This window comes from Acytostelium subglobosum (assembly GCF_000787575.1).
Source record: "Acytostelium subglobosum LB1 DNA, scaffold: scaffold16, whole genome shotgun sequence".
Taxonomy (NCBI): domain Eukaryota; phylum Evosea; class Eumycetozoa; order Acytosteliales; family Acytosteliaceae; genus Acytostelium; species Acytostelium subglobosum.
In genome coordinates, this window is record NW_012236517.1 from 257,296 (window position 1) to 275,405 (window position 18,110).

The 18,110-nt window shown below is 46.6% G+C and overlaps 5 protein-coding genes across 5 annotated transcripts; 4 read left to right on the forward strand and 1 right to left on the reverse strand.

Moving 5' to 3' along the window:
• Positions 1–591: 591 nt before the first annotated feature.
• SAMD00019534_078210 (hypothetical protein) lies at positions 592–8,296 on the forward strand (the record flags this gene model as incomplete). The annotated part of the gene is made up of 4 exons (XM_012896861.1): positions 592–3,356; positions 3,432–4,684; positions 4,771–6,611; positions 6,671–8,296. The coding sequence occupies 4 exons, from the start codon at positions 592–594 to the stop codon at positions 8,294–8,296; spliced, it is 7,485 nt and encodes a 2,494-aa protein (XP_012752315.1).
• A 414-nt stretch (positions 8,297–8,710) lies between these two features.
• Positions 8,711–10,093, forward strand: SAMD00019534_078220 (hypothetical protein; the record flags this gene model as incomplete). The annotated part of the gene is made up of 1 exon (XM_012896862.1): positions 8,711–10,093. A coding segment is annotated over one exon (1,383 nt), but the record flags the coding sequence as incomplete, so codon positions are not given.
• A 382-nt stretch (positions 10,094–10,475) lies between these two features.
• On the forward strand, positions 10,476–12,812 carry SAMD00019534_078230 (hypothetical protein; the record flags this gene model as incomplete). The annotated part of the gene is made up of 1 exon (XM_012896863.1): positions 10,476–12,812. One exon carries the CDS (start codon positions 10,476–10,478, stop codon positions 12,810–12,812), a length of 2,337 nt encoding a protein of 778 aa, XP_012752317.1.
• Positions 12,813–14,395: 1,583 nt separating this feature from the next.
• On the reverse strand, positions 14,396–15,236 carry SAMD00019534_078240 (hypothetical protein; the record flags this gene model as incomplete). The annotated part of the gene is made up of 2 exons (XM_012896864.1): positions 14,396–15,042; positions 15,098–15,236. The coding sequence occupies 2 exons, from the start codon at positions 15,234–15,236 to the stop codon at positions 14,396–14,398; spliced, it is 786 nt and encodes a 261-aa protein (XP_012752318.1).
• A 1,301-nt stretch (positions 15,237–16,537) lies between these two features.
• SAMD00019534_078250 (hypothetical protein) lies at positions 16,538–18,110 on the forward strand (the record flags this gene model as incomplete). Its single annotated transcript, XM_012896865.1, has 1 exon — positions 16,538–18,110. A coding segment is annotated over one exon (1,573 nt), but the record flags the coding sequence as incomplete, so codon positions are not given.

The following is an 18,110-nucleotide window of genomic DNA, read 5'->3' on the forward strand; positions in this document are numbered from 1 at the left end:
AACTTTGATAATGATGGAAACTGAAGGAAAACTTGTTGTGCTGGATCGAATGTGGTTGAGCACCATCATTTGATCACATGACCAATCAGTGAGTGAGTGAATGAGTAAGAGTAGATTGATTGATCAGTCCAACAAACATGATGTTGATTGATTCCATTATAAGATGTTCCAACTCATTCATTCTATTCATCATCATCAATCAATCACATAATCAACCATTACAACATCAATCATTCATTCAATCAATCACTCACATCCTGGAATCATCCCATCACTCACTCAATCAATCAATTGATGAAAGGTAAGTGTGATGGTATCATCATCATATCCAAGCTCATCCTAATCGAACAATCATTCAATGTATAGATGATGTCCAACAACAATAACAACAACAATAACAACAACAACAATACTAGGTGGTGTTATTGTAAACACTGTAGGACACCTTTGATTCCTCATAATATGTTATTCTTCTTTGAGGATAACAACAAAGGGTCACATCTTTGTTATCAATGGGCCTACAAGTTTGAGACAATCTACATTGCAATCAATCCCAGGGAGAATCCATTCTCACCTAACAAGGTATTCTGTATGAGTTGTAAGAAGGGCATTGGCAATGAGGTCATTGAGAAGTTGCCCGGCCTAAAGAGTATCTTCACTTTGGACAAGGAGGACGTCATTCTCTCGATGAAGGACCTCACTCGCAAGATAACAAAGAGGACCAAGTGGAGGGAGATTGCTCCTGAATACCCGCACATCAAGCATCTCAACTCTCAATCTCCGGTGTTTGCGTTGAAGCCCAAGGTCGTGGCCAGCCCTGACCACACGCCACCAAAGCCTGTGCGCAGGTATGCATCGACCAAGTTCTCCAACACCATCAACAAAGCGGTGATGACCACGAGAAAGATGGAGCCCAGACCCTATCAGATCGAAGCATTGGTGGATGCCATGGCAAGGAACTCAATCTTGGTAATGCCCACCGGCAGTGGCAAGACCTTGGTGTCAGTCATGCTCATCCAACAGATGATGGCTCTCAACGCACCTCAGACAACTCAGATCAAGAGAATGGTGTTGTTCGTTGTCACTACACTACCTTTGGTACATCAGCAGACCGAGGCCATCCAGTATCATAACCCCACGTTGCGCGTGATCGAAGTCAGCAGCGCATCAGACGCCCAATCACTCACGGTCGACATGTTTGATCATAATCATACCAGACCGGATGTGATGGTGATCACATCGGGATCATTCTTCAACATTGTGGACATTGTCGTCACGATGAAGGACTTCCATTTGGTCATCTTTGATGAGGTCCATCACGCCACCGGCAATCACAACTATGTCCGCATCATGAAGGAGTTCCACGATGTCATGCCGCCAGAGTACCGTCCACGAGTGTTTGGCCTGTCTGCCTCGCCGTCGACTGGTCGCACCCAAACGGTTATCGCCAACAACATTGCTAGCTTGGAGAATGTGATGCATTCACGCACATTCCGGCCACCATCACTGCCTCACGAGGCATCACTCGAGTCTGATCGAGTGATCTTCAATATGTCCTACTCAGAGCTGTCATGTAATCAGTTCTTTGCCGATCACCTCAATATGTTGACCGAGGATCTGATGGACAAGGCCAAGTACACCACTGACAAGTTGAAGTATCGTCAAGTCAATCCCATGCCCTTTATCACCGAGCTCAAGCGATTCATGGCCTATGTCTCGGACCACAAGATGGACCTGTCTGTCAACATTGGAGATGTGAGAGCATTGTTGCGACGCTTCACCAACGTGTCAATTGAGGGCTATGTGCCCTTTATCAAACGTCTACGCGACGACCTCGCGAGCAAGGTACCCTCGCCACGTTGGCGAACCTTCCTCCAGGGATTGCTCAATGGTCTCGAGCAGCGAGGCGCGAGCTCGGTCACTCACTCGAGCAGGTTTGACGTGATGTTGAGGGAGCTGAAGGATATGGTCGACACGGACAACAAGCTGGACAACTTCCGTGGCATCATATTTGTCAAGACCAGGGCCACGGTCGACTGTTTGGTCAACATGCTGGTCAAGGATGAGCTCAACGCCAAGCTCAATGTGAAGAAGATGGTCGGCCATTCCAAGGAGGGCGGCATGGACACGGACGACCAGATACGCATAATGGAGAAGTTCACCTCGGGCGACACCAAGCTGCTTGTGGCCACCAGTGTCATCGAGGAGGGCATCGATGTGCAACGCTGCAACTTTGTCATGTGCTTTGAGAATGACTTTAATATTCGCTCACTCATTCAACGACGTGGTCGCGCACGCAATAAGGGCGAGGGCAAGTTCTGCTGTCTGATGAACCAGGCCGAGAACGACTTTGTCAACGAGATCCTCATCAATGAGCAGATGCTCAACCTTGTGATTGGCGCCAAGATGCGGGCATCGAACCTTGCGGACCAACAGCGCGAGGCGGACCGTGTGTGGAATGAAATGTTCGAGTCGCCCGCCCAGAACCAGGTGTACGTGCCACTTGGCGAACGCAAGACCGTGATCCTGGACTTCTGTGTCAGCACCCCTGAGTTGGACACGATCCTGTCGCGCAAGTTGGCCAAATCGCTGGTCAGGCGACCCGTCAAATATACGAACGAGCATGAAGATCGCGAGTACCTCAAGAGCCACAAAGAGTTTGTGATTGGTGTCGAGAACTCTGATGAAGAGATCAATCACTTGCTAAAGATACTCTACGAGGTCAAGGGTTGGTGGGCCAGGGTGACCTATCCCGAGGCTATCAACTTGCCATCATCAGCTACCAAGACTGGTGAGCATGGAGGAGAAGAGATCACGGCATTTGGAGTACAGTTGACTTGTGGCAACTTTATGGACCCGACCAAGTTTGTGGAGACCTTTGTTGGCAATGGATCATTGGTGTTCAATAAGCAGAGTCGTCTGCTTGACCTCTCTGTGCGACATGATGAACTCTCTATGGACCTTCGCATACGGTTCAAGACTGAGAACCTTGTAAGCTTCGCTCTGCTGGACTGTGACCCTGACTCTGAGTATCAATCACTCTACATCATTGCCAAACGATCACCAATCATATGCCAGATTGAAAAGATTGTAAAAAATGGAGTAGTAGTGGAGATAGGGTACTTTAGAGTGGATCAAGATGAATGTCCATTCATGTCCAATCGATTTGTTTACCGTATTCAAACCACAAAGGAAGAGATGGGACCATTCCTCGATATGTTCCCAATCCCATTTTACCTGGCATCAATCAAGAGTGGTCCTGATCCCCAGACCAAGACAGCCCTCTTGACTGGCCCACTTGAACATCCTATACTCATCAACTCCCATCTAGCCTATCAAATTGCTGTCCTAAAAAGGTAACTATTGGAATGGTTCCAGCCCCACCCCACTCATAACTAACAACCCAACAACAACCAATCAATCAAATCCAGCAACACGAACACTGGCTTTGGAAGGACAAACATACCAGAGGTATTCTTGAACAAGTTGACTGAGCTTGTGGATGAGGGCAGGATGTTGGCCGCTGAGTATCTGATTGGCCAGGCATTGGAGATACCTGAGTTTGCATCGTATGATAGATTGATCTATCTGGACTTGTCAGGCCTTCCAAACGTCAGTCCAACATCATTACCAAAGAACCATGCGATGATCAAGAGTGCCTACGTCACGCCCTCACGTGTGGTATTCAACATGCCACGCATCCAACAGACCAATCGTGTCATCCGTGTGTTTGGTGCCGACCGGTTCATGACGGTGCAGTTCACCGAGGAGGACTTTGGGCCAATGGTCGAGAACAAGGACAATCTGCAAGAGTACTACTACAACACGCTCAAAAATGGCATAAAGGCCCACGGCTGCGGAACATTCTACTACCTTGGCAACAGTAACTCTCAAGCACGCTGCCAGATGTCTTGGTTCTACTGTGTCGACGATGGAGATGATGTGGACTTGACAATCGACACTGTCAGATCTATTATGATCGGACCGGACACCAACTACATTAGTGCGCGCAAGGCTCTTCGTGCAATGGCCTTAGTATTCCCATCGACCACGCCAACATTGGTCAATGTTGACTATCACTCAATCCAAGACATGGTACACAATGATCACATATTCACAGAAGGCGTTGGATACATTGGTCGAGACACTGCACATGAGTTGTGCAAGGCCGGTAACTATCCCACTCATACCAGTGCCTTCCAAATCAGACTTGGCGGCCATAAGGGCGTACTGTCCGTACACCCCACCATCAAGACTGGTGTCTTCCTGAGACCCAGCATGAAGAAGTTCCAGCCGATTGGAGCGCCCCATGATCGTGTACTCGAGGTTATCAGTGTGAGTGCGCCCAAGACCTGCTTCCTCAATCGCCAGATCATCCTGTTGCTGAGCCAGCGCATACCTGATGGCTACTTCATGGAGCTTGAACGCAAGGCCCTGTCCAAGCTCGTGCACATCTTCCAAGATCCGGAATATATGCGCGTGGTACTTCGCGAGCTGTCCTTGCTCAATGATGCGATCGATGAGACAGACATTGCCACGCGAGATCCACTCATAGCCAGCGCGCTGCAGAGTCTCTACCTCAAAAAGTTGGACAGCATCCAGGACAAGTGCTTCATCCCCATCGAGCTAGCCAGGACTGTTATGGCATCTCTGACGAGTCATCACAGCTGGGTCCAGGCCAAGTGTTTGTCCAGATCACAGAGGCTGATGGTAGCAAGAATGTCATCCGCGGCAAGGTGTTGGTGTGCAAGAACCCTTGTCTGCACCCAGGCGACATTCGCGTCTTGGAGGCTGTGGACGTGCCGCAACTACGCGAGGTCTATCTCGATGTGATTGCATTTTCCCAACATGGCGAAGTGCCAAACTTCAAGGAGTGTTCTGGCAGTGACCTTGATGGAGACAGGTACTTTGTATGCTTCGATCAGGAAATGATTGATTACTATCAATCACACGATGATCCATACCTTGGAGAGGACTTGGATGCTACTACCGAACCCAAATACAAGGGTACTCGCGATGAACTTATCCAACAATACTTGAAGAACATCACAAAGTCAAAGCTGGGCATGATCGCGCTCTCACACTTGGCCCTCAGCGACAAACTTGGCCCTCGCGACCCACTCTGTGTGCAACTGGCCAAAGAGCACTTTATCGAAGTGGACTCGATCAAGACTGGCGTGCATGGAGAGATCCCTAAAGATGCTCTCAAGGCTCTCAACTACTTCAGCCTCTTCCCACAGTTCATGGAGCACGCCATGCCTCGATGTTCATACTGGGAGTCGACCAGTGTTCTAGGCAAGCTGTACCAGGCTGCGTCCATCCTGCGCGCGGTGCCACAGATGCTGCCAGAGGTTGCTGTCGACCCCGCCCGACTGGTCCCCGGCTATGATGACTACCTGGAGAATGCTTGGAGCTGTTACCAAAGCTACAAGTTCCTGGTCAACTCACTCCTGCATCAGTTCGACTTGGAGACCGAGGTGGACATCCTGGTCAAGTTCATCAAGGACACAAAGAACATGTTCAAGTACACCGAGCACATGGTCGAAGAGATCAGGATCAACTACAAACGCATCCAAGCTCAGTTCAAGGATGAGTTCCTGTGCGACTTCCCAGGCGACACCCCCGCCGACAAGTTGAGATCGTCCCCGGATGAGATCCAGATGAAGGCGGCCGCCTGGTATTGCATCGCGTATAGCGATACTGGCGCTGACCGAGTGCTGTCATTCAGCTGGATCGCCAAGTTGTTCACACCCAAGCAGCAACTCAAGACCTTGGCTCGCGAGAATCACTCAATCATCTCAGAGAGCATCATTGATTTTGTCAATGGTGCCAAGCCCGCGATGACCCTGGGTTACTTGGAGCGGGTGGACATGATCCAAGACCTCCTGGGACTGATCAGAAGTGAGTCCAATGGCGTATATGAAGACTCTACAATATTGCTCTATGGATCTTCGTCACTCTTATTGTTTGATCAAGTTCAATCGGACCTGGATCTATTCCTGAACTGCCGCATCCCTCGTGGACAGGTCGCCCACGACATCTTTACCGACCTCTTCGGTGTGATCAAGTCACACGAGCCGACATCAGAGGTCAGGTATGTCAAGAATGCCCCGGTGCCCGTGATCAAGTTCATGATGAACAAGCGCGCATGTGACCTCTCACTTGACCCCAACGGATTCCAAAAGACTGGAATGATGTGCGATATAATGAACAAGTATCCCTTTATATACCAGCTGCTATTCATAGTTGTCAAGTGGGGACGCGAGACCGGACTCTTGGTGCACCAGAGCACCAACATTGCCAAGTCACGCAACCTCAAGACTTGGGCGCTCGAGTGGATGGTCATCCACTTCTTGATTGATCGTGGACATATTGAACCAATGGACCAAGACATCAAGCCGTCCCCAATGGTCAACAGGTCAGTCCAGTGGTGGACCGACCTCCTGGACCGTGCCATCAACATCAACATCGGATCACTCACGATCCAATTCTTCAAGTACTACTCCAAAGTGCTAGCCCGGCTACTTCGCAACAGGGATCAACTCCTTCTCCAATGTCCACTCGACACCCCCGATGTGCCCTCACTGAACATTGACCTTCGTGACAAGGAGGTATGTGCCCCACTCAATCAATCAATGGATGACACTAACACACTCACTCATACATTTAGGAGGATGACAGCTTGGTGGTCTATCTCCAGGAGATATTCACGATAGCGCATCATACATTGGTGTCGTCCAGCAGCGTCAAGGTGTTCCTGAGTCGTTGTTTGTACGACAAGACCAAGATTATCAATCTTGATCGAGTGACTTCAAAGTCTATCCGTGAACATCAGCATACGATAATCTCAAAGATAACGATGGAGTCCAAGGTGAGCATCCACATCTACAATGCAGGCCGACGTGGATGTCTCCAGGTCAAGATCAAGGGCGAGCCATCCAACATCCAGCATGCAATCGATCAGTTCTACGAGATGGCGCGCAACGCCTCCAGCATCCCCTTCCACGCGTACAAGTCTCATGTGCCTGGCGGTGGATCCGTGCTGTTGTTCCGCGGCAGCCAGAGCACCCACAATGTTCTTCGTCTCACCACCGTCCCCAAGTCGCGCCAAGACCTGGTCAACATCCAGCACAGGAACAAACCCCTGCGCCTGTACGGACTGCTCAAACTGCCCGAGACCGTGCCGCACGATGAGTACATGCTTGGTCACAGCAAGATGAGGTTCCAGATGAACTTCCTCAAGCAGCTGGCATACTGTGGAGCCAAGTCCGACCCCCTGGAGTGTGGCGAACGACAGGTCTACATCCGTTTGGGCAATGTATACTTGGTCAACTGCAGCTTTGATGGCGAGGAGATGACCATCGACGCGCTCCAACTGTGTATCTCAAAGACATCTCGTCGCGAGCTCAAGTTGGATCGCAAGCTAGCCTTTGAACAACAAGAGAGCGAGGAGGAGGAGAGTATTGGCAAGCCCATCATGCTCTCGGTCAATGAGTTGAGGAGAAGGCAAGTTACCCCGATTGATAAAGGTGCGGACAGGTCAAGGTGTGGCACTGGAGATATCGTGGATGAGGCCAAGAAGAAGAAGAAGCCATGGGTGCCCAAGAGCTCGTTCTACACTCACACTGCCAACTTCAAGGTTCATCACATTGCAAAGATATTTGAGGACATGGGCTGGACCAGGTCCAGTACCCTGGCCCGCGTGGCCAAGGCTGCGCGAGAGACCTACATTCTTTGCTGCAAGGTCAAGGACAAGGGAGTGCCCGAGTTCAAGGTCACAGTGCAGGCAGACATGCAGCCACCCAATCTGATCAAGGACCAGGGCATAAACTGGTTTGTATGTGATCTCTCCAACCATGTGGAGCAGCTCAGCGACTCCACCGCGCACTTGTTGGACGTGAGGTTCTGCATCCAATCGAAGCGACCTGTTCAGGAGCTGGGAGCATTCAAACAGTTTGCGACCAAGCAGGTGGTCACCAAACGCGAGAACACACAGGATGGACGACTGGCACCAATCATCCTGAACAAGGACCTGTCAGAGACGGTGTACCTGATCAGACATCACTCAAGTGTCACGTGCTACATACCACCGATTGATGACCCATGGAACAAATTCAACATGGCACTGGAGGTGCACACGATCAGAGAGTTCCGCAACTCTGGCGAATTCCTCTCGGAAAAGGTTGAGTTTGAACTATGTTGTGATCTTCCACAAATCTCTGATACTCTTTCATTCACAGAGTTATATTGGTATGTACTTCCTTTAACTTGGACCAACTCAAACTCCAACTATTAACATTTAATTAATTATTTAACTCTTCAAACAATATAGGAATATGGGAGTTAATATCACTAATTTATTTAATTATAATTATTATAATTATTAAATAAATTTGGTTCAACTTTTTGATCAGAAGTTCTCGCGAGTGATCACAATCAAACAAATAATATTTTATAATTCAAGAAATAATAAATGGATAGACTATCTGATGTATTGATCAAGTCGATCATTGATATGATCACAAGACGATTGGACATTGATATGATCACAACACAATCAGTGATGGTGGCCACGAGGACCAACATCACCATTATCGACGCAATATCTTTTGGTTTAACATGTAGACGAGCTTATATGATCATTCGAAGAATGAACAATCAGTTCAACTGGAAACGACAATCACTGATCTATGTGTACAATCATCAACATCATGATAATGGACTCATTTCAATACCAAGATCAATTATAGAGTTGACGATGACAAATCAGTTCAATCAACTGATTACGCCAGGCTCTCTACCGCCTTCTCTCACCATCCTCTCGCTGGGCCAATCATTCAACCAGCCGATCGCGCCTGGGACTCTACCAGACACTCTAACAAGTCTTGCATTTGGTGAATCATACAATCACAACATCACAGTTGGCGTGTTGCCAGCCTCGATTACACATCTCACATTGTTTGGAACTGAACCGCCTCAACTAAAGGCATGGCCTCGATCACTACTCACACTAGTCTATGGCATTGCACAGCCGATCAAGTCAGACACACTGCCCAGTACACTCACATCATTATCGTTGGTCGCCAAGTACAACCATGATATCATACCCAACACATTGCCTCCATCACTCACTCGATTGGTACTTTGCAATCCAGATTACAAACAGCAGATCAAATCGTGGATCCTCCCCGGGGAGCTCACCGACCTCATCGTCATGTCTGAGCATGGTCAGTTTGAATCAGACGCGCTGCCCGCATCGCTCTCGTCACTGACCATAAGTGGAGTGACAAAGTCTAACTTTGTACACTTCCCAGCATCAATCACAGCATTATCCTTAAGCTACAAGTTCAACAACACCATCACAATGGGTTGGTTGCCTCGGTCTCTCACCATTCTCACGCTGGGCAACATGTTTGATCAAGTGATTGAGGTTGGCGCACTGCCAATGACTCTGACTGTGCTTGACATTGGCGACAGGTATGACAGAACGATCGTCAAGGGCCTCTTGCCACCTGGCCTTAGATCATTATCATTGGGAGCTCGTTTCAACCAACCGATTGAGGAGCTGCCACAGTCACTCACATCACTATGCCTTGGCAATGACCTTTTACATACTCTGCCAACATCTAATCTGGTCGCTCTCAAGACTCTATCATTCAACAACAATTGCAGACACTTTGAACGAGTGATAAACTCGACGCCATCAGTCGAGGTGGTATACATTGGCGGGATGGTATTACCCTGTTACATCTCCCCAATCACGCCACATTTGAAGGAACTGCATGTCAGTGGCACGTCCACCAGCGCACTGACTCCTGGACACATGCTAGAGGTGCTCCATCGAGTAGTCGCCAACGTGTACAATGTACAAACCTACAGCATAACAATCAAACGTCGTGGATTTATGATGAATGGAGGTATGTCAACGGGGGGACATGTCTCCACTCCACTCTCCATCATACACTATCGTGCCATTGACAACGATCACGGTCTACTCATCCTCGAGAACAAGTCTGCCACCAGCTCCACAGTCACAGTCCAAAGTATATCAATCGTTCATCAAAGTATCCTTCTTAGATTTGATGCAATCATATCATAGTTGTTCATCGTGTCGATCATTCATTCATTGTTATAATAATAATGAACTACGTGTAGTTCGTTGAATTATCATTGTATTCTCTCTATCTCTATCTGTATCTCGCGACTTTAACTTTTGTTGAATACTTGAGTTTTTCACAAGAATTGGACTTTGTAGCGAATCAAGTTGGATTGGAAACAAGATGGATGTGCGTGTCCGATGAAGTGGAGCCCTTAAAGCATTAATGGCAATGGTCCACAAGTGACATTCAATCAATCAATCAAAGTTGTGATCAAGTAATAATAATAACACCACTCATATCATATGCTCGTGGACTTACTTAAGTTACAATAACCAATCATTTAATCATTCAATCAATCAATCAATCAAATCAATCATGTCAACTACAACCAATAATAACAATAACAATAACAATCAAACAACTGAAGATGTTGTAATTGTTAAAGCAGACAGTGTACAGGATATCCAACATATTATAATATCATCAAAGTTGACTGTACCTGTGGCTCATGCAATCCTGAACTCACCTCTGAAAGATGAGTTCATTGCATCATTCACACTGTTGCTTACTACAATGGATCTACATCCAACTACCAAGGTGGCATTCTTGGCCGGTTGCTTTGGCAACAGGATGTACGACTTGGGTCGCAGTCTGCTGGACACCAACAAGTTCACCTTTGTCGAGATTCTAAAGTGTCTCAAGGTGCTTGACTCGAAGCGTGTCCTTCGTGTCTACAAGAAGAAGCTGGCCACAATGTTGGAGAAGGCCAGGATCAGACAGGAGAGAATCGACAAGATCACCGAAGAGTATATGAAGACCAAACAAGACTCCAACAACAACAACAATGGCAACGACACCAAGAAGGAGAAGAAGGTAGAAGAGAAGAAGGAGGATGTGGCCGCGGTGGAGACCACAAAGAAACCAGCCCGCCCAACCAAGAAGGTCGCTGCAAAGTCAAAGGGCAAGGGCAAGGGTAAGGGCAAGGGCAAGAAGGCCATAACACCAAAGGAGGACGAGAAGAAGGAGCTGACAGAGGACGAGAAGAAAAAGGTGGAGAAGCGCCAGTCCAAGCAGGAGCGCGAGGCAATGTTCAAGAACAGGTTTGAGAACACCAAGAAGTTCTTTGAGTCCAAGATCGCAGAGTATGAGGCATACCAGTGCAATGGCAGCCTGTGTGGCAGCGTGACCAAGGTGTTCAAGAATTGGTTCAAGACCGTTCCCGTCAAGACCCTGGAGTTCTTTGCCCTGGGACAGCCCAAGGAGACCTGGAAGGAGATTGCCGACCTTCTTCATTTAGCCCCATCAGACTTCCAGCTGCCCTGGTTCCTGGAGTTCATGTTTGGCAAGCCCGCACCAGAGGGCACCTCTGTGCACGCTTTTGACCAGGCCAAGGCTGCATCGGACGAGGGCAAGTCCGTGGACTATGGCGCCATCATCGAGAAGTACCGTCCTCCCTACTCTTTCCTGAGAAAGCGTTTGACCGAGACCGAGTTCACTCAGGCGCTCAAACTAAAGGTGGCCGAGTACGAGGAGGTGTCCAACGTACTATGGTGGTACCACGAGTTCCAGCACGTGGCCGGTGCTGACAAGCTCATTGTCGAGAGGATGGCCAAGGGAGAGAAGCTGACACTGGCCTATGGTACACTGATTGAGAAGACCATGTCATTGACCAAGAAGGAGGATCACAAGGAGGTGTTTGAGGCACTGCTCAAGGCGACACTGGACCGCCTGGCCACCTTTGCCAACAAGTTCTCTCTGCCACCACCCATCGCCACACTTGGCGATCGATCAGGATCCATGGAGGTTGCCGTTAGGTTGGCCACCATCATCGGATATCTGATCACCAATCTCACACCCAACTCAACGTTGTCGTTCTTCAACACTGCCAACATGGAGGCCCCCGTCAAGCCGTCCTCCATCGACCAGCTGTTCAAACTGACCGATCTGGTCAAGGCAACCGGAGGCACAGCCAACGCAGTTGGACTGCAGCCATTCCTCAAGGAGAAGAAGCCACTCAAGTACCTGGTGATGGTCACCGACGAGGAGGAGAACCAAAAGGTGGACAACATGTACTTTGCCGAGATGTTTGATAAGTACAGAAAGGAGGTGACTGCCGACTGCAAGCTGGTGTTCATCTCATTCTTGCGCGCCAACCAGAAGGGCCAGATGGTGACGCAGCTCAAGAACACCTACGACATTGAGCCCATCCAGTTCGTGCTGGACCGCTCGACACCAGACGTCACCAAGATCGACATGATGCTGACGTCGCTGTCTTGCGAGTCGCCAATGTTCCTCGTGCAGCAAGACCTCCTGACCAAGGTGTTCTCATTGTTTGGCGCCAAGTTCTTCTTCAAGTACCTCGAGGAGAGCAAGAACAAGTTGTTCACCTACGGCTTCAACTCAGAGATTGAGGTGTTTGTGTTGCAGCACCTGTGCAACTTCTACCTCAAGTCGCTGGACAAGGAGGATGTGCTGCTCACCAACTTCAAGGGTCTGGTCGGCGACGAGTCCAACTGTCTGCGCATGGTCAATGAGCATCTCAAGACCCTGGTCACAGTCTCAAAGGAGTGTGGACTGGAGGAGTTGGTCACGCAAGTGGACATCATCACCAAGAAGTTCAACTCATTGCAGAGACAGCATTCTGTCGAGTACCTTCGCGACACCCTCAACAGTCTCGACAAGGAGTTGTTCAACAAGAGAGTAGAGGCATGAATGAGATAATAAACAATGACAGTCAGGCACTTGCGCCTAACTGTTTGTATACATAAGTCTTTATTTGTTTGTTTGATTGAATGATTGATTGATCGATTGATCAATTTGAGGACGACTATTTACAAGGTATGAATGCACTCAGGACTCCGAGGGCATGTTATTGGTATAGATGCATGAGGGCACTCTTACTGCATCCATACTGGGTATGCCAATGGACAATGGTATGAAGATACTCTCCAACTTCGACTACCTTGGGACTGCCAGCACCTCCAGATGGATCACAATAGAACACATAGGTGATATGTGAGTGTCTATGTTTGAAGGCATCACCGGATTTGTACTCAACGATTAGACCATCAGTCTCACCATCTTGACCTTGGTGGAGTGACCAGAACTCAATTCCAGTGCCCAACTTTGTACACTTCTTGGTCTTGTTGTCATACTTGTAGGCAGGGGCATCAGTTCCACAAGGATTATCCATACCAACAGTATTATTACATATGTTCAGGTAATAAACTACATTCTTGTCATCATTGGATTGATAGGTGTAATCATCATCACTTTATAAACAAAGGTGTCAGTGAGGTTATTATTATTATTATTTGTTGATATAAAGTCAAAACATACCCTTCATGTTTGATTAAAGGTGATAGGTCAAAGGAGTTACCTTCCAATGTGACTTGACATGCATTGGGATTATCATTTAATGATAAGTTGGCATTAACAATAGTGAACAATAATACCAAGGATATGATTAATAAATATCTCATTATATAATTATTTGTAAATAATATTATTATTCTTATCTTGAGTAAGTCTTAGGAACACAATGGTAAGAATGAATGAGATGAAGGTAATCTATATATATATAAACGGGACAAGTCCTTACCAGGTGATACCTACTCCAAAAATTTTATTATTTGATTGGTGATTGCCCGTTTCCTTTTATGTAAACGTGGGGTTATTACCAAAAGAGGCCTCATTCCCAAAACTGTCATAGGATGGAAGTTCCAAATCAGGCAATCTTCTTTGGTACCTGAGTTTAAACTTAACCAATCGATTTATGTCAGTAAATAAGATAATAAAATATGTCACAAACAGATAATAATGAACGACAACATCTTCTGAACGAAAACAACAACAATATCAATAATAGTGTTGTAGAGGAGGAGTACCCTTTGAAGAGTACTCTAACAAAGAATCAAAAGATAATTTTTGGTATTGTAGTTGGATTTCTATCTGTGGCATTGATCGTTATACCTTTGACAATTGCATTCTATCCAACTAGAAATCATGCTCCACAACATCATGGTACAAACTATTGTTCAAACCAAACATGTTGTGTAGGACCAACAGGTGAAGGACTGGCTTGTGCTGGAAGTGTAAGTATTTGTCGATTAATCTATTAATCAATAAATAGACTAACCCTCTGAATCAAATTAAATTTAATAAATAGTATCCAAGAATCAGTTGTTGTGGCCAAGGATATTGTCAAGGTTTGGTAAATTGTTACTCCTTTGTGAGTAAAGTACAGTCTTGACTTGACTTGAATGACTTTTGGACCTCTTGAACTTGAACTTGAATTAAGTAATCATTCTTGAACTTGACTTGAATCTTGAATCACATTCAAGTTCAAGTTCAAGAATTGATGACACTTGGTTTATTGATTGATTGTTGTTGGTCAAGAACGCCTGTAACTTGCGAGTAACAAACGATTTGCCTATTGTCTTGGGCTTAAGACGGTTCCTGTTGGCTGTTACCATGTCTGGTCCATGCTTGAACTGGCGCTCCAAGAACACAGATGAACAAGATATGGCAAGATAGTCCTTGGCTATGGCTGCCACAGTAGGATACAGATGCTCATATCTCCTCCAATACTCCAATGCAGTAAGGCATTCCTCTCTTGGCGCGGCAAGGTATTCCTCATACTCTGTCCTCGACTTGGTTGTGTTTGTATTGGGTTCGTCTTGTTTACTGCCCTTGAAGAAGACACTTGCTCTATTCTTCTTCTCCCCAGTTGCTTCTGTCTCAGGAGGTTGCATATAGTAGTGATTGAATGTGGCCTTGCATGTGTCCTTGGCAAGCTTGAGATAATCATTATCTTTAGACCAACATTGCTCAAACAAGTTGAGTTTGGTTGTTGGGTCAGCAAAAGTTGCTGCGTAGTAACAGTCGGTGAAGTCGCACTTGACATAGTACTTCATCAGCTTACTCTTGCCTGCCTTTAAAGCTATCCTCGTCATTAGTCAATGTAAATATAAATAAATATTTGTTGAGACACTTACGCTCGAGTAAGAAGTGATATGGGTTGTCGACAATGTTCCTGACCTTGGTAACCTTGCGTCCACCTCCCTTGGTTCTGACAACCTTGTCGACATGTACAGATATCCTGGAATGCTTGATACTTACTTGCTGTGTGGACATTGATAAATATCCATCTGAAATGATATCTTGGAGGTAATGCCAACAAAGTACTGCTTGAGTTGTTGGCGATACATATCATAGTGTTCATCGAGCAGTTGTCTCATAACCTTGCTAGAGGGGACTACAGAAGTAGGTGATATTGAATGTATCCCCTCCAAGACCTCTTCACCTTATTGATTCCCCTTTGGGTGGTTGTTATTTCCTTGTTTGGACATCAGGTTGTGTGTAAAAACAAAAAAATGTCAAAATTGTTTTGAATTGGACACATTCATTCATTTAACATGATATTTTAAGGATTTGAACTCAGAACAAAAGATTATCAATTTAATTTGCTTCTCACTTTATCAAGTGAACTGTGGAGAGGTGGAGGACTGAAATTTCGAAATTTATACAGGAAAAAACAAAAATATTAATAATATTGTAGTGATCTTACTCACTAACTCGAGCTCGTTGTAGTATGGACTACTACATCTAGATCAGTCCTTTACCCAGTTATATTAACTCCATATTAAGGTACTTCATTATATTTGGCGACACCTGCAGTCCTTTACCCAGTTATATTAACTCCATATTAAGGTACTTCATTATATTTGGCGACACTTAAGATACGCGCCTGCTGGAATTGGATCATGGCTAATGTTGAAACCCCGCTGGTTGCCAACGCACCGTTATTCTTTGGTTCGGATGTAGATCCACAACCTGTGGAACTTTTTATAGCTCAGTTGAGGGTTTTGTATCCTCAACGTTCTATAAGGCATCTTATGGCGTCCTTGAAAGGACAAGCTGCCAATTTACTATTATCCGTTCCACAAGGGGAGAGAGAGACATTTGATAATGCTGCCAACATTCTTATAGCCGCTTATCGGAAGCCATCCCAAGGTCCTGTAGCTGAACTGATGGAGTTGAAACAGTCTCAGTTCCCTACTTTGTCCCTGTTCCTTGCCAACTTTAAGACAAAGGCGTCTACTGTTCCGCCCGGGGTGATGGGTGAGCAAGTGAAGGTGCTCATGTTGCTCAAAGCCCTGAACCCACAGATTGCTCAAGTGGTTTCAATGTCAGGTATCCCAGAGACTCTACAAGCCGTCATGGATCGTGTCCTGACCCTGGAATTTGGTGCAAACCAATTCCCAGTAGCCGTTGCACTATTGCCTGTAGCCCAACAACCAGTGGGCCAACCTATGCTACAACAGGCATTCCCTCAGTTCCCCGGTGTAGACCAACAGGTACCGGTTGGATTGATGTCCAATCAATCAAACCTCTGCTATGAATGTAACCAACCAGGTCACATTGCAAGGTACTGCCCCAGCAAGTCCAAGAATAACCAARGCAACAACAACAATAACAATAATAATGGCTACAACAGAGGTGGCAGAGGTCGTGGAGGAAGAGGAGATAACAGAAGATACAACAACGGCCGCAACAACAACAACAGAAGAGGTGGTGGTGGTGGCAACGGTGGAAACTATATCAACACAATCTCGGATAATCAAGCCGACTATAGTAAAGTGCTGACCATCGTTGATGTTCAACCAAACATTGTGGATGCTGTCATGTCCACCGCTGGAACTCCAGGACTTGATATTAAGACTCTGATGACTGACAACGCGTTACCGTCCGTACAGACTATACTGGAGATCAACAACCGTCAGGTTAGAGCGGTTGTGGACACTGGAGCTGTGTACTCACTGGTACGTGAGGACCTGGTGTCCGAGCTTGGTGCAAGAGTAGGTGCGCCAAGGAGTATTCTAAAAGCTGCCAATGGCACACCAATCAACGTGGTGGGCAGTGTCGAGCTGGTTTTCAAACTGGCCAAGATAGAGACCGTTGTCAGACTACGTGTCATACAGAAGAGTGATCTGTTATTCAAGTGCGTTCTAGGTTTTGACCTCATGACCGCACTCATGTTGGATGTATTGACAAGCAAGAAGTTAATAACCAACAATCAAGGCTGGTCCAGTAAGCTGTTCGCTTCATCGGATGTCAAGACCGCCGTAGGTTCTATCGTGGATGTCACCGAGGCCATAGCCATTGTCAATGAGTCAATGCCAACTTTAACAAAGTCCAAGCCTGAATCTACAGAGTCAGTGGAGGATGTGTTGAATGACTACGATGATATCTTTGCTAAGAAGTTGGAGAAAGCTTGCCAAGTCACTGTTGTGGAACATGAGATCAACCTCATCCAAGGTGCAACTCCAACTACTGCCCGTCTCCAACACTTTTCAATCAAAGAGAAGGCATTCTTGGAGACCGAGATTGATAGACAACTCAAAATGGACTCTATTGAGGACTCTTCATCTCCATTCTCCGCTGCGCCAGTCCTTGTTCCAAAGGGTGACAGCTATCGTCTTGTCGTGTCGTACAAGAAATTGAACGACATCACCATCAAAGACAAGTACCCGTTACCAAGGCTGGAGGAGCAATGGGCCAACTTTCATGGTGCCACTGTGTTCAGTACCATTGATATGTTGAATGGTTACACGCAACTCGCCGTCGCCAAGGCCAGCCGTCCTATGACTGCATTCATCACTCATACTGGTCTTTACCAATTCAAGAGTTTGCCGCTCGGTCTGTGTAACGCTGTGGCTACATTCTCTCGTTGCATGTACACTATCTTCAAGTCATTGATCAACAAAGGTATATTTTTGTACCTCGATGACGTTATTCTCTATTCCAAGTCTCTTCCAGAGCATGTCAAACTACTGCGTCAAGTGTTTGAGATACTACGCAAGCACAACTTCAAGGTGAACGTCAAGAAGTGTGTCTTTGCCAAAGATCGACTTATCTTTCTTGGCTACCTCATATCCAACAAGGGTCTCCAGGTTGACCCAGCCAAGTGCAAGGCTCTCCAGGAGCTCAAGCAACCTGTCAATGTCA